General features: G+C 39.5%; 1 protein-coding gene and 1 non-coding gene across 2 annotated transcripts; one reads left to right on the forward strand and one right to left on the reverse strand.

Moving 5' to 3' along the window:
- Nucleotides 1-597: 597 nt before the first annotated feature.
- Nucleotides 598-19,902, reverse strand: LOC101168876 (alpha-1,3-mannosyl-glycoprotein 4-beta-N-acetylglucosaminyltransferase B). The gene is made up of 15 exons (XM_004073594.4): nucleotides 19,697-19,902; nucleotides 18,903-19,073; nucleotides 18,102-18,245; nucleotides 16,933-17,066; nucleotides 15,279-15,325; nucleotides 14,173-14,286; nucleotides 13,508-13,583; nucleotides 13,246-13,360; nucleotides 13,052-13,182; nucleotides 12,124-12,231; nucleotides 9,587-9,780; nucleotides 6,676-6,754; nucleotides 4,048-4,111; nucleotides 2,655-2,767; nucleotides 598-829 (listed from the first exon to the last, which is right to left on the reverse strand). Exons 1-15 carry the CDS (start codon nucleotides 19,782-19,784, stop codon nucleotides 812-814), a joined length of 1,596 nt encoding a protein of 531 aa, XP_004073642.1. The 5' UTR covers nucleotides 19,785-19,902; the 3' UTR covers nucleotides 598-811.
- A 617-nt stretch (nucleotides 19,903-20,519) lies between these two features.
- trnaa-ugc lies at nucleotides 20,520-20,591 on the forward strand. The gene has a single exon. It is a non-coding gene; the product is annotated as a tRNA-Ala (tRNA).
- The last annotated feature ends 2,222 nt before the right edge of the window (nucleotides 20,592-22,813 follow it).

Here is a 22,813-nt window from a genome sequence, read left to right on the forward strand (position 1 = left end):
CCGGATTCAATTAATAAACGTGCCTCAAAAAATGATATAAAATCAGCTACAGTATACATACAGTTTGTTATGGAGGAGTTTTTCCAGGAACTTGGTGATTTTATTTGTGCTTTTTGCAGAAAGTGACAGTAAAAGGAGATTTAAAGATGAACTTTTTTTATCTTTGGTTACTAGTTTGAATATTCAAATTCAAACGTACTTTATTACTCCCTCACATCTCGAACAAGATCAGACAATATTATATTAGTATAATATTGGTATAGTTTAAACTAATGTTTACCAAGTTAACGACAGACGTGGCATCACTTCAAGAAGAAAATGAAACCATTTAGTTTTCATTTCTTTTCAACAGAGCAGGACTCCTGTTGCAGCTTTAATGCAGATTTGTTTCTTTTTACTAAATCAAGTGTCTGAAATTTTTGTTTTCCTTGTTTCCTTTTTTACACATTATTTTCTTTTATAAAAACAGCTTTAAAGAAATGAAAAACATCAGATCAAAGCAACGTTTTAACTAAACAACGACGACAGAAAAACAAATAATTAGTACTGGAACTGTAATGAGGATTTCTTAATTTGGTAAAGAAAGACAGGATCATGTTTCTGGATCATGTGATGACACATTTTCTTTATTTGTACAAAAAAACAGTCTTTAGTGCAAACCAGAGTTCCATCTATACGGAGTAGCAGCAGAGATGTGCCAGGTTCTTTCCACAGAATAATTTAACCCCTTCATCTTCTTCAGACGTGTCTGCCGATGAAGGCACTTGGGCTTTGAAGTCTTTGTCCTTTAGGGGGAGCGAGAGGAGTTTCCTCAAACTTTTATGTGAACCTGACGGACAGGAAAGGTGAACATTAGGTCAGACGCGCTCAGAGGAAACTTTTAAACGTTGATCAGACACATGACATTTAAGGAAATCCAACACCCAGAGCTTTGTCAACAAAGAATGTAGACTTTGGTTTTTTTAAGTCCTGCCTTCACAACAGCCGTTCCCACAGAAACATGATTGTGTCTACATTAAAACAAGTTTCGCTTTGCGTTTTTTTTTTCCCTTTCAAAACACTCACTCAACCAGAAACACCTAACCCTAACCACCTCTTTGCATTTTACATGCATAGATTAGATTGATTAATACTGAGGAATACAAGATTTAACCTTACGTCTAGTAAAATGTGTTTTTTATATACACAAAACAGAAATATTTAAATGATTTCCATGTAAAGTGGAAAGTTCAGTGAAAGCTGCCTGACAAATGGAAGAACGTGTTTTTTTCTTTATTTATGAATATTAAAACTAATCTGCAGAAAGATTTAATGTAGTTCTTAAAAACATCTATTAGTCATTACTTTTGGTTTGATGCTACCTTAAGGAGAAAATACTAAAAAATAGTGAGTCGAACACGAATCCCGACAAGAACCTGGTTTATTTTTTTTTAGCCCCCGTAGTGGACAGCTGACAGATAACGTAAACCCAGCAACTGTTAGAAGAATTAAATTAAATTACTTTATTTAGATAAAATAGGATTAATGAGCTTTTATGCTAAAGTGATCCATTATTTAAAAAAAAAAAACAACAACATGGATTTTGTGTTGGAGCGTTTACATCGAAGGTCAGAACACATATTGTTGATATGACTCTTATGGAACGACTCTGATGTAAATAGTGTTTTTAGTGTTTTTCAGAGTATTTCTTGAAATACTCAAATCATTGTGAATCAGCAGAAGACGAAAAAAATGATCGAGCTAAAGTCGTCCGGATCATCCACTGTCAGGCCAATGGATCTTTGTTTTCCTCGTTCGAGCGGACATCTGAACGGATAGCTCTAATATTGCTCACCATCTATGTTGCACCACTAATGTTAGGTTAGGGGTGTGAGTGGCTGTAAGCTAGCAGGAGAGCGTGTAAACAGAGAGTTCTCAGCAACGGGGAGGGGGATGGGATGGCCCCGCCCTGGCCCCGCCCACAACTCAGAGTTGAATTTCTAATTAACTCCTGCTGCTCTGCATAAATATGTCCTAGTTTGACAGGTTTTTTGTTAAATTTTGGCATAATCGCAATGCCAAAATCACTGGGAACGGTTTGAAAATAGATCAGAAGATGATCACATTATTGTTTTTTTAAATGCAACCTGCTTCTCTTGTTGCTCTAAAAGGTATCTGTAGAGCAAAAATAAACCTCATGCAGGACGTGTGCAGAAGCAGACCAATGCAACAGAAGTGGAATTAGCATTTGGAGTTTGATGTATTGTGGAAATGTTGCTGTCTGCCATGTTTGTTCCTTTTAATGCAGTTTTTATCCTAAACTAGAGGGTTAAAAGGTCTGATCATGTGACATCTCTGCCCATCCTGCAGTACATTGCAGAGAGCTGGATATGCATTAGATTCTAGACATTTTCACCCGGATCTGCTGTCGTTTCGATTACAAAGAGAAAAAAAAAAGATATAAAGACAAAGTGGATTTTTGTCCTGTTGGCCAGAACTGCAGACTTGTGCTGCTTCAGTAGTAAATAATTCATGGAATTGTTTTGAGTTTGTTGGCCAATCTGTCTAAATGCTCTCACAGTTGGGAAGAACTCACCTGCAGCAGACAAGACTCCAAGAATAAGAACAAAAATGTGTAAATCATTAAGAAAAAGCAGACTTAAAGAAGACCACACCTCACTGAGCAGAGCCCAAAGGTCAGAGTCCGACTGAAACACCAGGCGCAGGGCTGAAACTGGCTGCAGCGTTTCTTCGATTTCACCTTCAGCTACTCCATTGACAAACGCACCTGAAGCAGAAAACGGGTCTCATGCATGAGAGTTTCCATTAAAGCCGTTAACCACAGGAGTTTTTATGTGCAAATGCAGGAAAAAGTCCCAAAATTCTAGAGAAAAACGGCAGCTGAAAACCAAAGAATCTCTGACTATTTACATAGGGATGCAAACACCCTCCTGCTCTCATCTGCATAGTTTGAACCTCAGAGAAGGGACTACTCTCTATTCTGGTCCTGTTAGACCTCAGTGCAGCCTTTGACACCATCGACCACAGCATTTTACTCCAAAGGTTAGAGCATGACATAGGGATCAGAGGATCTACCCTCCACTGGTTTGAATCCTATTTATCCGATAGGCACCAGTTTGTTCATGTAAATGGACAGTCCTCTCACTGGACTCAAGTTAGCTACGGAGTCCCACAGGGCTCAGTTTTAAGACCCATCCTGTTTATGCTGAACATGCTACCCTTACGACACACAATCAGGAAACAGGAATTTTCACTGTTATGCAGATGATACGCAGTTGTATTTATCCATTAAACGTGACCAGAATGACCACATAGAGAAACTGAACGACTGCGTCAGAGACATCAAACCCTGAATGACAATTAATTACCTCCTCCTAAACCCAGAAAAAAGCCGAGGTCATTATACTAGGTCCCAAAAACCTCAGAGATTCTCCGTCTGCTCAGTTTATCTCACTGGATGGTGTAAGTATAGTCTCCAAATCCACAATTAGAAACCTAGGGGTTTTATTTGACCAGGATTTAACACTTAAGGCTCACATATCTCAGGCATGTAGAACTGCATTTTTTTTTACCTGTGCAGCATATCCAGGACCAATTCGATGTTATTTATATAGCCCAATATTAAAACAGTTGTGTCAATGGGCTTCATATCGGCAATTGTATAAGACCATAAAACCAATTATAAAATACATTAGCTGATTGCTAAACTAAACTAAACTAAACTAAACAGACTAAACTAGACTGGGTATCCCCCATGGATCTCCACATAAAGGAGGGATCCTCTCCAAGGGCGGACAGGCGATGTACCAGTAACTCTTAGGGAAGAATTGGTGCATCTAACTCTACAAGTTTAGTTTAGTTTGTTTGTTTAGCAATCAGCTATTGTAGTTTATAATTAATTTTTTGTTTTGTACAATTACTGGTGTAAAGTAATTGGGTTATATAATTAGAATTGAATTGAACTTCAACTGAAAGTAAGAGTAACCATTAGGATCCAGATAAGATTGTTTTCAGTCTAGAAGACCTTTTTTTTAATGCAATACTCACCTATAATGAAGAAGCCCTTGTCCGATTTCTTGTATTTAGGAAGCAGTTTGTCTTTTATTAAACCCTAAAACGAGGAGCAAACACTTTTTATTAGTTGAGACATTTGTTGGCAAGAAAAGATGAGAACTCGACATCAGGAAGCGCAGTTTGTTCAATTAACATAAGGGAACACTTCCGACACGACAGGAAAGTTCTGCTCTGCGTTTTCCAGTCAGTAAAGCTTTTCTAATCAGCATCAAGTGTTTAGTTTGACTTTGCATTTGCTGTTTTGCATGATTTGTCTGTAGAAAGCAGAGTGCTACATGTGCACTTCTACTGTTCCTATCTGTCCTAAAACACCACGTTAACAGGTTTAATTCTTCAGTCTAGGCTTATAGCTTTTGCTGACCTACAGCGCAATAATTCTGACGAAATCACGACGGACTTTCAGCCGCTCACTGGCTTTTTTATTTATTTTTTAACAGGATCATCAAGAACCCGTTTAAAAAAAGGTATCAGGTCCAGAATGGTTATTCTGACCAATAGAATGACTAATTTATTTCTCTACAGAAGTCTATGGGATTTTGGCTTCCTGGAGCCAGCAGGTACTTCCTGTATGGAGGGACCACTCAGACCAGTTCTTTTTTTTCACTCAATTGCTTCAGCAATGGGGGAGTCAACTCCAAATCACAACCCCCCCCCACACTTTCTAGAGAAGTAGATTAAACTCCCTCACGACTCCCCTTCATTTAGCACCACATTCAATGGAGAAAATGCAGAAGAATGATAAATTCAGGCATGACGGGGTTAAAGACAAGGCCAAGAAACCTTTTTAACATAACTAAAATGCAGTCTAACTTCACCTTCCGACCCCACACAGGAGGCTTTGACTGCTTCTATCGGTCAGTTAAATTCTGACTCGTGACCCAAACCACTATCATGGTTTTTTACCACCTGGATGAAAGCAGGAGAGTGGTTATAAATACCTGAATTAGTCACTCAGGAAAAAAAAGACCATTAGAACTGCTTAATGTGTGATTCTGCGCGTCATATTACTGTGACCTCATGACTCAAAGTTCACCAATGTTTGCCAATTTATTACAAAAACCAGAAAAACAAAAGACTGACCCTTGGACCTGGTCAAAGAAACCTGATCCAACCTGCTGTACCTGATACGAACCGCTTGCTTAACCGTTGCACAATGTCGCTTCAACTACAGGCTGGCAAATCCCACATTATGATCATTCCACAGCGTGATTCATCCTCCACTTCCCTCATCATTTATCTCATGTTTTTAAGCTGTAGCCGGCACACGGAGCAGATCACGGTGAGATATCACAACCACCTTTGACAGACACTCTCTGCAGGGGTGTGTTTGCTTCCGCTGTAGTGATTGTAACTGGAGGTTTGTCGTGTGAGCAGTGGAGCAGAAATGACAAGAAGTGGCTACAAAGAGGAGTGCTCCTCCTCCTCCTCCTCCTTCTCTCAGGTTGGACTAAATATCATTAATGCAGATAACAACAAAAGCTGCAGGAAAGCTCAAGGTTCAAACTTTCTGCGCATCCTTGATTTCTGGTTTACAGAGGATGAATTGCTAAATGCAATACTGTAGAAATTGCTGGATTTCAACCATTGACTGTATACATCAGGGGTGAGCAATTATTTTAACTGGCGGGCCACATTGGGTTCTAAAATTGGACAGAAGGGCCGGACCACGAGCAGATACACGGAGTCAGAATGATATAACATGGAATGTGGATGAAAACATTTGGATTGAAATTTTTATTCAAAAACTGAATATTCTAGAGATTTAGTTTAAAACTTTTGTTCCCATTTTAGATCTCTTTTTTTTTTATTGTGAAGCCCCTTTGGTACCTTCAAGGAGTTGTAAAGTGCTATGAATAAAGTTTCATTCATTCATGATATTTTTAATAAAATAAATAACATTATTCATGAAATAAAGCAATGCCCACATAAGACTATGATTTTCAAAGACCAAAATTTAGGAAAAATATACTGATACACTAAAAAAGCACAAAAAAAACAATAAATAATCAATCCTCTGCCACCAAAATCCCATAGACTCTAATGGAGCTGGAGCGGTCGCGATGTTTTGGCCGGACCCCGGAGGCGAGCTGGCGGCCAAACGGAGACCTTTTGCGGGACGGTGAGCCAGCCTGCTCAGGCCTCCTGAACTTTATGATATTTTTTCCTATTTTCAATGAGTCATTAATGAAAAACTTCCAACTATGCACCAACAACAACGCATCATCCATCCTGCAAAATAAATGCCGACTGAAATGACTTCTTTTGATTGTAGGCGGAAGAAAACGGTTTTCTGTGGGCGGTGTCACACTCACTCACTCCAGTTTTAGATACAGGTTAGAAATGGCAAAACCTGAACCTGAATGGAGTCTGGTCTTTGGTTAAATAATGCCAATGAAAGGAGAAAAAAAGCCCAGCTTCCCCCTTACCGCCATCACAGGGTTAATGTCACACAATGCTCTTCCTCTTCTGTGTAACGGCCTGTTTGATAACGTGCACACACAGACTCGTGCACACCGGAGGAGGCAGACGACTGACAGCAGATGGCTGGTCGAGGCGCCAAACCTGAGAGGAAAACCGAGACGTGCAGAGCCGGTTACTCACGTTGGCAGGCTGCACTTCCACCGTGGTGTTGTAGAATTTATCTGCACTCGTCTCGATGTTTCCACTGCGAAATAGGAACCTGCAGTGGAGAAAAAAGCAAAAACAATAAAACATGTTCTTCAGCCAGCCACCATTTCCTCTTCTATGTAGACCTCTCTAGTCTTTGTTTATTAGCAAACGGGCAATGATGCCCAGAGGAGAACGGAGCCTCAGGCTCCACAAGCCATAAAACACATGTTCTGAATGACTAAAACAAAAATTAAAAAAAAACGGAGCCGCTTAGGGCTTCAGCCGTAATGCTCCTGATTGCATTTCCAGCTCATCGGTTATCCACAGAGTTCTGCAGAAGCCTGATAATGGCAGACACTTGAATGTGCGTTCAGACAAACATGCAAAACTCTGAATCGGCGACAAACGAGTGCTTCAGAGGGGTCACGGAAAAGGAAAACTACAGCTGCACAAGGAGGAACCCACTCCCAAACGGAGCCACGTTTGAGCAGAAAGGAGCCTTTCAGCTGATTCTGCAAGAACGTCCTGCTCAGAGGGGGATTTGATGTTCTTAAAGAATGAAAAGTGTTTTTGGTGTATTTAACATTTCCTTGTGACACTTTTCCTGATGATGAAGGACAAATGTAAAAAAAAATTAAATGAAAAACTGGATTTCTGAGTATTTATTTACTTAAATTATTGTGAATCAATGGTCTTTTGGGCTACAGGCTCCCTACTCTGCTCCATTCTGATGCATAATCATGTAAACAAATAGATTTGTGCACGTTTGCCTCGTCTGAGCTGGCTTCTGGCTCCAAACTGTAAGAATGATGGGAAATGAAGGCAGGCTTTCCTCGAATTTCTAGGAATTCCTAATGATAAAAACGACTATAATTAGGACTAAAACAGCTTTTCCTCACATTTTCAGTGCAGTTTGTCATTTCCAGAAGGTAGATCAGTGGTTGGATGAGTCTTTCATTGATTAGCCTTCAGCAAAAGGCTGAAAAGGATCAACGGTGAGTAAAAGTTGGGACAAATTCTCTTTTGATCACTTTACAGGAAAACTCTGAAAATATCACGTCATATGAAACATAGTTTTGATATTCTCAAGCATTCCTTTTTTTTTTTACCATTTTGTTTCGTTCTAAATTATTTTCTTTAAATATAAACAGTGTTTTGATATTTTTTAAGATTTTCTAATATGATATCTGTTGGGAAGAATTTAAGTTTTTATTATATTTTTACTTATCTATTGTGTGTAGATCTGGGTGATGGGTATGGAATGGGTTTTGTCAAACAAAATTCTCCTGATTGGGATAAATAATCCATCCATCCATCCATCCATCCATCCATCCAATAAAATATCGTTGAATGAGTACATTTTGTCAACCAACAAATGTCATCTTTTTACGGATAAATGCTCAAAACAAACCCATTAAAAAATGTAACACTCTGATTTTCTTTCATGTCTTTTTTGCCTCTGGAAACGTAGAGCCAGGCAACTATGAGTTGGGATTCAAAGCCTCAGATAAGATTTCCTTCTGCCAGCAACACCTTCAGTTCTACAAAGGTTAAAGTCACCTCTGGGGAGGAAATCACACTTTCTAAGGAAAACAAACTCACCTGTATTAATTCACAACAAAGCACACGGCAGCAACAGCCCTGGAGGGAAACATCTTGCCTTGCTGACCCAGAAACAGTCAAGTGCAGTTTTCCCCTGTGAGCAAACCTGAACTTTGAGCTGCTGCTGGTTTTCATCTCACATGATTTCTCTGAAACCTTCAGACGTCAAGAGCAGCAAACCCTCAACTGTAATTTTGCAAAACCATTTATTTATTTGTTTTTAGCTAAGGTGCTGCATGTGGGAAAAACTGTACGCCCATTCAAGCTCATTCTGATGAAGACGAGGGTTCTTCATCCAGCTGCTGTGCCTTAGTGGTCCTCAATTTTTTTTTTTCAACAGACTTATGCAGTCTCAAGACGTGAAACGCAAACATCATCATCCAATCAGCGATGCCCCACAGTATCTACTCTTTCTGGTTTCTTTATGCGTTTCTTTTTTTAAACATTTTGCTTTGATTTTTGTAAGTTACTTTTGATTACTGAAACCGGAAAAGGTAGGTACTATGAGACGTCGCTGATTGGATGAGGACATTTGTCCATCATTTCAATTGAACATTATTTGACATTAATTGATGTTGGATATCATCATCCAGCCAGCGATGTCTCATAGTACCTACCTGTTCTGGTTATTTATTGCGTTTTGGTTTCTGGAATTTGTTTCTTTTTCTAAATGTAATGTTTTTAAACATTTGTTTTGCTTTTTTTTACTGATCTTTAAAGTGTTTCTGTGATTTGACTGACTCATTAATGGGATTTGCACTTCAGGGCCACCATAGTTTTCAGCCACAACCTCTGTTGTTTTCTAGGACATAGTTTCTGCAGAGTTCATTAGAAATTTGCCTCTTGATTTGTGGGGGGAGCACAAACTTGGAATGTAAACAGAGTGGCATAAAGTCTTCCCTGGTAAAGCGCACACTCTTAATCCCAGCAGAGAAGACAAACCCGTTTCAAACCCAGTTTGGAGAAGGAAGGATGCAATACAGGCTTTGAAGGAATGAAAACTATTTCCACTGTTGTGCATTCAAACAGGACCACAGAAAGTTAGGATTAGACGCATTCGGGTGTGAAAACAAAAAGGTGTGGGCTCCTTTTCTTACCCTCATGTTGACATTTTATGTCGGAAATGATCTGAGCAAACAGGTCTACGTGACCCCTCCCTGCCCTTGGCAGATGAAAAAGCCTCTTTGACTGATCCAGCGCTTCAGTCAGGTGCACACATACAATAGTCCACGTCTGCGTTTTAGAGAGCCGGTAGATAAACAAAAAGAAGAAGAAGAAGAAGAAGAAGAAGAGCCCTCACCCAGAAACGTGGATTGGTTTGGTGAAGTTGATGAAGACGTAATCGCCCTTGACGGGCGTTAAAGCCCAGAAGAAGTCCTGGCCTTGGTAGAGCCGGTCCAGGCTGTGCTGCTTGTAATGTTTCAGGCTGGAGGTCAGCTCTGCGGGGGGGTTAACGTGGGCTTTGTGGAGGGTCTGCTTCATGAAGTCTTTATCCTGAGGACCAGAGAAGAAAGGAGTCACTGCATTTTCACCTGTTATAACATTTTATATTCCTTTTGTTTGCTTTAAAATAAGTCAATGCACTAAAGTTAATTTAGATTTTAAAATACGAAAAAAAGTTTTCACATTCCGTTTTCTAGAGGCAAATGTTCACGTCGGAGAAAAAAAGTTACAACAGAAACAAAAAAAAAAAAAAACAACTCTTTCAAACACATAAATACAACAGAATATACAAAATATTTGAAGTTTAAACTACAGAAACAAAATCCAAAAGAACTAAAAAAATAAAAAAACAAACTGAAAACTAAAATGTTCTTCTAAAGCTTTTGGAAAAAAAGATTCCTTCAGCTTGGTGGCTCTGAGCTTTGCGCTGACGATTTGGAGGAAGATGTCATGAGAAACAGTGGAAGCAGTAAAAAGTTTAGACTTCTGTGAAGAAAATGAGCAGCCAGACCCTATGTTCCAACTTTCCCCTCATAAATGCCGTGTCCCACAGACACTACATACAATCTGCACGTAATGCACAGATGAAAATTTGTCAATATACTTAGAAAAAGGGAGAGAATTTTTACAGGACTATGACGAATGTACGATACTAAAACCATGGAAAAAGTCTGATTAAACCACGCAAAGAACACGTAAATCAATGCAGAACATGAGCCGTGCACGATTGTTACGCTGTTTTTACACAATTCATTGGTGATTCCTGTGTCAGTTACGTAATTTGAACGGGAAATGTGCGCCATATTTGTGATATAAAAGATATACATCAGTGGTACATTTGTGAAAAGTCTGTTAGACGAACGTGGAACGATTGTGGAAAGACACAAATGTAAATATCGCAAAAATTACGCACAGCTGCCTTAGATTTACGTAAAATTTGCTTAAATTGCATAATTTTAAACCAACCAAAGATTCTGAATAGCTCAAAACCGAATTCACGTAAAGACCCGTTGGCTGAAACCCTCCACGGACATCAGTGCACAACATCGAACGACGGATGCAAGAAACGCTTATGAATGACGTAGGTCACGCATGGATCACGAAAGACCAACATTTCATACTAAGAAAATGCGCAGAATGTACGTAGCGGCTGTGTGACACGACCTTAAGACTTCTTCAAGGCTTTCCCTTAAACCAGGTGGTGTTCAAACTTTTTCAAAGGGGGCCAGATTTGGTGAGGTGAAACGTTTGAGTGCCAGACCAATGGTACCATTTTTATTCCCTCAAACATTTGGTAATTACAGAGCTTCGTGCAACCCTGATAGCTATTTTGCAGCCAACAGGGTTGCAAATCTGCTAATATTAGCTTTCTCTCAGGAGCAGAAATCTGTTGTTCAGCCTGCTGTTACTGATGGCCAAGAGGACAAACTTGCTTATGTACACAATTAAAAAACAACAACATAATCTTATCTTGCTGCATTTTGGTATTTGGTAAAAAAACATGAAAAACATTCGAGAAGAGATGCCTTTACTCTAATCACTTTTTAAAATCTCCTCAAATGAGAAAAGAATTATGGAGACAGGGTTGTGAGACACGTTCCATTGATATTTATTATTGAAAAACAAATGTTTCCACAGTTGGAAGAGACACCGATGGAATAAAAGACCCCAAAAAATGAATTTTACATTTAATTTTAACAGTTTTATTTAAGGGACAAAGGGAGAAATGGCATTTTAGGGGTACTCCAGACTTGTCTTGTATTTTTTAAACTATTTTCAAGCATTCTTTTCTTGAAGTTTTTGTAGATTCTGTCTCAAGACAAATACATTTAGTCAGAAAACACATGTTTTGTATGAGGATGATATGAAATATCATGGGTGGGACCTAAAATGTTCTCCAATTCTGGAATGAACCATAACATGCAAGAGTCCCTCTTGATATTGAAAAGCCAAAGTCTCCTGGTATGAGGCAGACACAATTGTTTCTTATTTCACTGAAATGATTGTTCCGGAAGCCATAGCGTTCACTGTTAACCTTTCATTTTATATGTAGAGCTGGCATTTTAAAAAATAGGCAAGAAAGTGTCACAGAGGGGTCCAGCGACCGGACCGTGTCATCAGAGGTTTACAACTGCTTAAAAAAAAATAATTTGGCCAATCGCAATCAAGAAATCGTTCTTACACTTTGTGGAAAACGCAGGGATTTTATGACAGGAGCCTAAGGGGCGATTAAAATCTGAATGTGGGCCGCATTTGTCTCACTGACCGGACTTTGGACATGCCTGCTTTGAATCATTTAGGTCATTTAGGTAGCATCTGGTCCAATAATCAGACAAAAAAGGAGGAGCTCCCATCACCTGATCATGCACAATCCCATGAAAGGGGGGCGCTCACCTTCAGATTTTGTATTTTCCCAGGCAGAGAGGAGTGGAGGCCCACATGCTGGAAGAGCGACGGCTTGTATCTCTGCTTCAGCAAAGCCTTCTGAGCGTCACAGTCTTTCTGGAAAAGATGGAAAGTTTAGGTTTAGAGTTTGAGTCTTTCACAGTGCAGATTCTATAAAGTCCCACTCTAATCCATTTTCAAATCGTTCAGTCTATTAATTAGGATTGAGCCGTATTTATGGATCATATTTTGAACCATTTATGTGGCTGGGTGGCTCGGTTGGTAAGGTGACAAGCTACCATGCAGGAATCCAGGGTTCGATTCCCGGAGGGGAATAAGCAATGGTACTGGGGGGCAATTACCATATCAATGGCGAGCAGTTAACATCACCCAGTGGGGGTCCTTAGGCAAGGCCCTTAACACTACTGCCTCCCGAGCGCGGTTCAGCTGCAGCTCACCGCTCCCCCAGGGGATGGGTCAAATGCGGAGAAGAATTTCCCCATTGAGGGATGAATACAGTATAATTTTTTATTGATTTATTTTTTTTAGCCAAAATATAAAATCCATTATCCTTTTCTAGGACAGTTTCTGCAGAGCCGCAGTAGTTCGTTTTAAATTTGCCTCCAAGTTGTGGGCGGGACGATTGGCGCAGAGCAACCCCAACCCCTCTTCCCTTCCCTGTTGCTGAGAGCTCAGATTAACAGCAATTTGAATAATGAAATACTATTAATGTTCTTAATATTATCAGAAAAATGCCACAAGAACACAGTTGCCATCATAGTGGGTCTTTAAGTTGGCGATTTTTATGTAATATTTCATTGGCTGATAATGTCGTAGCTCCACCGAATCGTAAAAACATAAAGTATCCAAACAGAACGGAAATATAGACATGTATAAATCTGTGGTTACTTGTTGGAAGTTTCAACTCTGCGCTTACTTTGTCCTTCTCCGGATGGCAGGCTTTCACCCACAGAATGTGGTCCAGTAACCAGTCGACAGGTTTGTCTCTGTGGAACATCAGGAAGAACTCTGCGATCATGGGCAGGTCCCGGGTCCGGAACAGCTTTCCTGGAAAATGGACGTTATCGCGAAAGCGCCAAGACAGAACGACGGCTCGCCAAAAATACACACCGATAAACCCAAGCTGCGAAAACTCCAAGTAGAGCCAATCCTCTGACGCCTCCCTGATGGTGTACGTCTTCATGTCGCTATAGTAACCATCCTTTGCCACAACATCGTCTTCTAACTGCAACACAAAGGGAAAACTCATTTGGTCAATGGTTCGTGGAACATTTCTAAGGTAGTCGATTTGTTTCAAGTCAGCACTGAACTTATCCATCACATCTCAACATACTTGATCTTTAATTGATTTTGAACAGTTGTGCTCCGATACCTGAACATAATAATCTCCTTTGTCTTGAGCGTAGAGCATGAGGAAGCTGAAGTCCAGATTCTGCTTGGCTCTCCATCTAAAGAATCCAGAAAATTACGACACCTCAAGATAAAAAAAATAATAATCCCAATTTCAAGAACCTTTAAGCACAAAAACTGATGTCTGCATTTGGACAATTGAGGTTATCGAGACCAATCAATCCCACCAATTCAAGGCCTGACGCATTCCTATCATCGAAGCTCTGTGACTTTTTTTAAATTTTTTATTTACCAGATTAAAATCAACCATTTTTTACAAGAACAAAAACACAAAAATATACTAAAGATGTGTTTTGAAACAGGAAGAAAATGAATGTAGTTTGGGAATAAAACAATTTTAATTGACTCTCAAAATAGGAAAAGAAAAATAACACTTGCACTTTGGAGTGCAATGAAGTGCACTCCACTTTATTCTATTTTTTCATACTTGTATTTTTAGTGGTTACTTCTACATATTTTGATTAATTTTATAGTATCAACACTCAAAGGGTGCTACAAAAATGGTTGTATTATTGTATACAATGACAATAAAGGCTTCTGATTCCTAAAGAATCACTGCCTGATCGCGAATGAAGTCGAAAACATCCCAAACGTGTCAAGAAAGCAGATATGGAGTTCTGTGCGTACTTGACTCTCTCTTTGGAGTCTCCGAAGGTTTCCTTGATGGTGCTGAAGTCGGGGTAGTAATGCTGGGAAGGAGAAACCACCTCCAGCAGGCCGGCCTCCACCTCTTTGGAAAAACTACACAGGAAGAGAAAACGACCAAACGGACAAACTGTTTCAAACGCATTTTACTTTCAAGTTCTGGACCCAAATTAACTAAATGCAGAAGAACTGAGAGTGGAATTTTAGTAGCAGTCATTTAACAAAAATCTTTTTTTTTTACTCTAAAAATGTAGGAAGTTCTTTAGGAACTTAGAAGAGAAGATTTCAAACCCAATTTCCAAACCAAACTAAACCAGTAAAAGAAAAGAGGCACTTGTGCTGATATGAAAAACAAATTACTTTGGTCTCATGCTTTCAAAAGATTATGTTCAAGAAATTATTTTTAAGAAAAACCTACAAAGAAGAATATTAAACCAGAATTATATCACATTGATTTGCCCTTTATAAATATTTCCTTATTAAGAACCAAAAATTAAAATAATGCTGATAATGTGCAGATATTTTAAGGCATTACTAAAAAAATTAAATGCTGTTTTATATTTTTTAGATAAGGAAAAAATAAATAAAGTGTTATCCATCTTTTTCTCAACATAAATGCAATACTGAAGGCTCAGCGATATCTACTCCTGCTTATCTGCAGACGTCATAGTGAGCAGTGTGGAAACACGGCTTAGCACTAATTAACAGCTTTATGGCTGTGCACTGATATCCACATTCATTCTGAAATGTTTGTCGATCCTAAAGGATTTATCTGTTGTTCCATTAGAATACTTTGACTTTAAATAGAAAAATAAAATCTGAAATTTAGTAAAAAGTAAAAAAAAATCATGTGTCAAAATGTGTGAAACCACGAAAGAGGCCATTTTCCTAGAAAACGTGAGTCCAAAGACGAGCGTGGGCGGGTGGAGCAGATCTGGCAACATAAATTTAGACCAACTGAGGGGCCTGTGTCCTTTGTGAAAAGCTGATAAGAGTTTGCATATGGCACCATTCTGCTGCAAAAACAAAAGGGAAGAGGAACCTGGATGGATTTATTCAGCACCGACAGCAGAGAAAAGGCTCCTCACTTGTCATTGATGGTCTTTGCCACGCTGTTCACATAATCTGAATCTGTCTGGAGAAGCAAAAGAAGAAAAAAGGAGATATGGCAGAATTAATAACGCGAGCGGCTGCTTCACACTGTCACCATGGTCAGAGCAACATGTGACAAATTCATGAAAAACAAAGCACACTTTTATCAAAATGGCGGCTTTTCTTTTGTTTCATCTCCATAGCAACCATTTTATTTTTTGGTCGCCTGAAGGTGATCAACACATCTATGTAATTTTTAGAAGAATCGGGCAAGGTAAACTTTTGAATTTCCTCGGGAACGGAGGTTTTTTGTTAACCACGCCCATATTCCCAATGTGTTCCTTTTGTAGGTTATACTGTTTCCTGAAGCTTAAACCAGTGATTCATGGGCTAAAAATTTTGACAATTTTCTGGTAAAAAATGTGCGAGAACCAGGCAAACACCACTTTTGCGAGATCGCTAGGCAAACACTGTTAAAAATATACAAACTCTGAAGAAATTTTAACAAGTAGCTTCCAGTAATGTTTGAGGAGTTAGGAGGTGATGGGTCAAAACGCCTAGGAGGAGTTTGAATTTATAGAAGGTGCTAAAGGTCTTTTTTTTTTTTTTTTTACAGCCTCTTCCTGAGGTCAAAGGTCAACAAAACTTTGATTTTGGTTGTTAATCCGGTGTGTAAGATCACTCAAACCATATTGATGTATTTATCATTGTATAAAATTGCTACAATTTGCCAAATGTCATACTTTAGCATAACATGTCCAGCAAGCTGTAGGGCCTGTGGACAGGGGGCGGAGCTACTCTCACCCCCGGCCCCATTTTTCAATTGATAATAGTATCATTATGAAATATATTATAAAACAATAAAAAAAACATTTAATTTGTAATGGTGTTTTGTCCCCCTTCCAAAGTCTTCTGCCATCTTCCCACCCCCCATTTAAAATATTCTAGCTCCGCCCCTGCCTGTGGCCATCCCATAATAATCTCAAAATGTCTTTAGTATATCTCCAACACCATTTTAATTCATTTTCACTGGGTGCTAGGTGTAAGCTAACAGTCCAGGACTGCTGCTGCAGGCCATAATAACATCTTATGGTATCAAAATGGGTCGTAGTGATAAAAAGGCTAAATCATTTCAACTTGCTAGGGCTCCTTCCTCCTTGCTATCATAATTAGCGTGGGCCACCACTTAGAAAATATTCTGGTCTTGGACTGATTATTGGTGTTCTAATAATAACCAGACTAACTGGCTGCACAGGTCAGACGAAGTTCCTCTTTGTTCACGTTTGCGCACGTCTGTGATGAAGAAAATCAAGATTGGCCACAGTTGGCTGTGAACTGCAACAGTTTCCTTTCAACTTTAACATTTTCTTTGTCTTGAGCGTTTCAAAAGCTAAACAGGCTTAAATGACAGGACTGGATGCTTCTTTGATTGAAGATCAAGAGAACAAAATAACAGCCTCTTTTGCCGACTATACAACGCCAACGAAAAATCAGGAATCTGATAACAAACGACAGTAACTCTGCATCTGCATGTCCCTTCCTCTTCCCAACTTGTTGGTAATGTAAACGATGTAAAAGGAGGCAAAAAAACCCGACAATGTTTGCTGTTTGTTGTCGATGATGCGTGGCGGCAGAGGAGATGAAGAGCACCTCAGCTACGAAGACGATGATGAGGAGATCCTCCTTCTCGCTGGCGGTCAGGCTGAAGAGCAGAGAGCTGAGCGTGTTGACCAGGTAGCTCTGCTTCTCACGCTTGACAGTGGGGATGCCCAGAACCAGAGACACTGCAGGGGGAGCGTGAGGAGAGGTAGGGAGTGAGGGACCGTTGTCCGTTTGTATTTATGACCACCAATCACCGGCGCTCACAACAGTTTCCTCAAATGGGAAACTGATGTGGCGCTTTACGGTCACGGTCCGATTTACACACATGTACACACAGACTATGGCTCCACTGCTGCGTTCACAACAAACACAACTCGTGTGTCCAATTTGCAAGATGCCTATCTTTTGCCAAACTTGCTGCTCGACGTTTGTCCGAAATCGTCTTTATAAAGTTGGCGGCCCAGACACGTGTGGGAGGAGCCATCGCCAAAGGTTTCAGCCTTACCGCTTCACAGAAGTGTTGATTTGACGATACACAATAGGGCACGGATGATGTTGACAGATTAGGTTTGTTTATTTCAAAGAGCTCTACAGAAGGTCATACAGGAGCTGCGTCTGAATGACCAACGCTTTCAGCTGAACTTCTGTCTCTCTGTGAGCCAGTTTGACGACTCGCTGTCCCGCGTAATCCGAAGAGGGAAAAATAACAATAACAATAAAAATCAGACACATTTTCTATTTGATTGTTTTGATTAGAGAAAGAAACTTATCACAAAGTTCGGGAGAAGAACGATTAGATTCTCCTCCATGTTTGTTCTGGACTCTACATCATCAACACGTCACAGGCCAAGGCTGAGTCCCTGATTGGCTGACAGAACGCGTCTTCTTTGTCAAAGTTCAGATATTTAAATTCTCAGTGTGGCCGATGCTCAAATCTCGCTGCAGGACCTTTGATGGCATCTATGCGTTGCCTTGACATTGCAACTGGACGAATCGTGTTCGCTGTGAACGCTGGCGCCACCCTCAACCACCAGTAGCAATTTCGGGGGTTCAGTGTGTTGCCCAAGAGCACTTCAACACCAAACCTGTGATCTACCAATAAAAGTTTGTCCGCTCTACCTCTGCACCACAACCACCTCCACGACACACAAATGTTCTAAGGGTCAAACTAGAACATCATGGACGAGTCGTACAGCTCAGGGGTTGAAGATCCGTACCTCCATGGCGCCCCCGCCCCAGCAGCACGTTGGGAACCAGGCTGTCCACATGCTCCCTCAGGTGGGGCAGGTACTGGTAAATGTTGGGCAGGTAGAACGTCCGATGGTCCAGCTGGATCTTCAGCTGCTTGAGTGTCTCTGTTGCTAAAGACGATACAAACACACGTTGAGAGGCGGAGGCCTTACCGCCTCCTGTACCATGAACTTTGAACCACAGCGAGACATGGATACAGTTTGCTTCACCACTCCACCACCAAGGAAGTCTGGTGAAACCACCATCATCCTCCTGAAAAACATGCCCACAACCCCAAATATCCTGCAGACGAGATCCTGTCAGGAGCTGTCAAACCAGTTACTGAAAACGCAGACAACCATGCAGGCCTTTTTTTTGTTTGTTTTTTAATTGTCCAAAGACAAAACTATATTTTCAAATCGTCACCTCTGTATCTGTCAGTGGAGTCACGCTTGTTTTTCCTTCTTTCTTTAACCTTTTTTAGTGATATAAGAGTTGTGTCTCACAAATACTTCTTTGTAATCAACATTCTTGGTCTGACACACAATTACCTACTTGTAAAAACACAACTTGGCTTATCTTCAGCAGGTCAAGTCACCCTTATTCGTGACTCTCTTAAAAGATGTAGTATTTCTCAGAAACATCTCCTTTTTTTCTTTTCAGAAATGCTTTAATAGTGTCGAGAAAGTCGATACTCTGAAAGGTTTTGTTGTTGTTACTCTACTGAAGCTTTTTTTCCCTGGATTGACGGACGTCAACCAATCACAAAGCTGGATCTTTATACCTACCTTGAGGGATGGTTTCTGTTGCGTTGACATAAGAGAAGGTGGCATTTTCCCCTTTGGACTTGTTGACCAGATGTTCCAGAATGATGCTGAGGTCATTTCTGACCTGCACCCCTAACTCCTCAGCAACTAACAGGCGCCTGTACAGCGAATGCAGCTCCGGCATCCTTGAATCTGCAGAAATGATAGGAGAGGATGAAAGCGGTCCTTCTGCCACATCAGAAGCACATTTGTGTTGCTGAACATCCGTTAGAAAAGAGTAGTCTGTGTAAGTGTACTACAATAGTCTGTACTAAAAGCGAGCCGGCATACTTAAAGTTTATTTTTTACATAGCATCTATACATTGTAAACTTAAATTTAAAGTAATTAGTCAGTATACTTCCTACACTACATGTACACGATCTATAGTGCATTTCCTACACTTTTACTCAAGTTTACTTGATAAAATAAACTTCAAGTGTGATATTTTTTTGCATAAAGATGTTGTACAATTTTAAAGAAACATAATTAAAAAAAACATTTTCTCAGGTGAGTTCTTCTTAATGCAGGATTGGAATTTAAACAGTAGAATAAAGTTGATTAAACTCATATATAAGTAATAATTTCATGTTTTAAGATAATGTTTTTAAAAATAATATGAAATTACTTTAATTTGACATAAATAGTTTGCATTTGTTAATTTCATGTTGAGAACTCTTAAGTCCAAAACAAAAAAAAGTTGAGTTAGAACTCAACAGCTGGTTTCGCTTTGGTTTAAGCTTTATTTATAAAAGGAAAATGACAAACCCACACTTACCATCACTCCCGTAGGATTTGATCCAGGACACTGACAGGAAACAAGCACAAACCAGAAAAATGCCAACTCTTAAAGGATAAATCCTCATCTCATTTCTCACTACAAGACAGTCTGCTCCGTCTCTGTCGGTGCGCAAATTTCCCTTGGCCGCTCGTGAACAGGTGCGTGTAAATTACAGGTGTCGCTGGTCAAAGCCCATTGGCTTGGCATGTTGTGACTTAAAACTACGTCAAAAACAAGGCAGAGAAAATCGGCGAACCCGCAGGTCTGACTGCTGATGTCAGCTCCTGCATCCCTGCGTGCAACAGCGACATCTAGTGGTGGAGACGTTGAAGTGAAGAATTGGAGCCAGTACAAAAAAAAAAAATTAGAATGTAATAAACGAATATTGAATCACCAAATGCAGGTTATTAATAGTTTTCCCCCCAAGTTTTATTAACGAATTTAAAGTATATTATTGCTCACTAAAAAATTACAGTCCTTGGTAGGTGCTAAGATAATACCTAAACAAATTTCCTTGTTGCTTTTATTAGTTTCTGTCCTGACCTGTGCAATCATTTTAATCTGTATTTCTTTGTTTTTTTGTAAGTGATTTAAAACTGTATGTTGATGGCATCTGAGAGTATTATACCCCCCCCCCCTCCTCGGGGGCGGGGTATAATTCGTATGTTGTTGTATTTTGTCTATGAAACGTTAAATAAAAAAAATAGTTTTTTCTCTGGTAAATTTTAATCTGATTCATCATTAAATACCATCAACAATTAACGATACAATCTGTGTGTCTGAGTGTTTATAATACTTAGTTGCTCGCTAAGATTTATGCGGGGATGTAGCTCAGTGGTAGAGCGCATGCTTTGCATGTATGAGGCCCCGGGTTCAATCCCCGGCATCTCCAAGATTTTTTTGTTGATTTTACCTTGTTTAAAGTATAAAGTACAAAAACAGAGGACTCGCAGTCAAGTTGGTAAAATAGTAGTTTCTATTAACTGTAGTATTGGGTGGAGTGATATTAGGCTCATGAGACTGTTGTGCTATCCAAGGCACTCTAACATTGGGAGTTGGGTCATCTAGACCCACTAGACAGTGCTCTGAACCTTTTTTCTTCAATGATTTGTGATCTTCACTGGTGTCCATGGATTACATGAAATCTTTCCACCTTTATCCACCTTTGTCATGGTAGGGAGAACACGTCAATGCAAGGGTGGGGTCATCTAAGATAGCACAAGGGTTAAATACAGCAGTGTTGGGATTAAACCCAATTGAAATAGCCTGTTTTCAGTCACTTTGTTCCTTTAAGTTACATTAATTTTACAGTACTTAAAGAAACGCTTGCTAAACGTTTCCACATACATACTGTGCTGATCTTTAAAGCCTACTTTGATAAATAAAGTTTTCTTGGAAACTGAGTTGTTTGATCTTAAGTTTTTAAATGTTATACACTAAAGAAGAGTTTTACTGAAAGTTAGTTATGTAATTTAAATATTTAAAGCAATTCTAATTTTCTTTTGCAGCACAAAATTGCATTCCAGCTCTTTTCAGTGACGTTCCAAACCTTTTTTTTCCTGATCATTTAGACTGGAAAGAAGCTGTTTGGATTAACATTTTCAGAATTTCAATTCTATGTTCATGTTCTCAAATCTGATTTTTACCCTTGATTAAGCTCAGGGAGGTTCACTAAGTCACTTTTATGTTTTATAAAATATTCAAATCGTCCTGTAGGGATCTGATCCCTCATAATTCAGCCTCTTTAGGCGAAAACATTTACAGATTTTGCAGGAAATGCATCCTTCTGACACGAGTGATCAAAGTACTAGATGTGTCACAAAAATGGCTTCTGAGGGTTTGAACCTCAAATTATGAGGCCCATCAGTGTGTGTTGTTGTTTCCATGTTGAACGGACTTCAGAGAAGAGGTTGACACAAGCCACCATGAAGCCAAAATAAGAGCTTTTTTTATTGTTATGGGGAGCAACACAAAGACCCCCCCCCCCCCCGAGATCCAGACACAGTTTCTTTCACCTCATTTGCTGAGATCCCTCACCCCACCCAGAGCGGCTCTCCCCCATTAACCCCAAATTACCTTTTATACCAGCTGCAGCCGCATTCAGACGGAAGCGGGCCGTTGCCAAGGCGACACGCTTCATGCTTCATCCACATTTACTCAAACGCCAACTGTGAAAAAGGTGTCAAACAGTTTATATTACCAAATGCAACAGTGAGCTCCAATTCAGATGAAAACATCCAAACTTATTATTATTATTCACTCTGACAGGGGGAAAGCTTGTTACTATCAAATCTACTACAGATGTGCTCAGACACGTCGAGGCAAAGCCGCTAATCACCAGCAGGAGAGAGAAATGATATCAAATCTGAGCTAAATGTTTGTGAAATCAGGAACACTTAAATGTTTTGTTGAATTTCTTGGCTTTTTGCGGTTGTGCTCACGGGAAAAATTAAAGAAACTTAAGTACTAGTGTCACTGCTGAGGCTGTAATTCTTTTTTTTTGTACTTTCGGATTGTGTTTTCTGTCTATGAGATTACATCTATAAATTAAGTTATATTTATGTAAAAAGTTGTTGTTTTTTGTAAGTAAATCCAGATTTATTTAATTCATGGGGTATTTGTGACAGTTTTTGAGTTGTTAGGGCTGTATTCCTTTACAATCCCAGAGAATGGAGCGGTAAATGAATTGGGGGCTTGTCCGGGATCTGAACTTGGGACCTCTCACAAAATGTGATGGCATATTAGGTCACTGCTCTAAAAAGTTCTTTAGAAATGGTAAAGTGCTTTTTTTGGGCCGAGATGCTGACTTTGCACCATATGGTACAAACCACCAGCAGCAGAGTCAAAGTGAGAAATTTTGTTGATTTCTTGAATTCTAAATTGAATCTGCTTCAATTTGCTGGTTTCTAAATTTAGATGTTGTTCTCCATCCATCACCTTGCAATATTTGTCGGCAAAATATGCATTTAATAAACAAAAAGAAGATTTTCTCTCTGGTTTGTTGTTGATCATGAATTATGATGTCGTGAAAACACATTAAAATCATGTTTTCAGTTGTTTTCTAATGATTAAAATAAAACTTTCTTTTCGGTATTGAGCTGTAATCCAGTTGAT

This window comes from Oryzias latipes, chromosome 10 (assembly GCF_002234675.1).
Source record: "Oryzias latipes chromosome 10, ASM223467v1".
Taxonomy (NCBI): domain Eukaryota; kingdom Metazoa; phylum Chordata; class Actinopteri; order Beloniformes; family Adrianichthyidae; genus Oryzias; species Oryzias latipes.

Bases quoted from the DNA above. Each gene is read 5' to 3' on its own strand.
- LOC101168876 (XM_004073594.4), bottom strand. From the start codon at position 19,784: ATGAGGATTTATCCTTTAAGAGTTGGCATTTTTCTGGTTTGTGCTTGT. The intron at 15,326-16,932 runs GTGCTCTTCATC...TTGCTTCTCCAG, and splicing joins TCATCGTCTTCGTAGCTGAG to ACAGATTCAGATTATGTGAA. The intron at 13,183-13,245 runs GTGTGTATTTTT...TCCATTTTCCAG, and splicing joins TTCGCAGCTTGGGTTTATCG to GAAAGCTGTTCCGGACCCGG.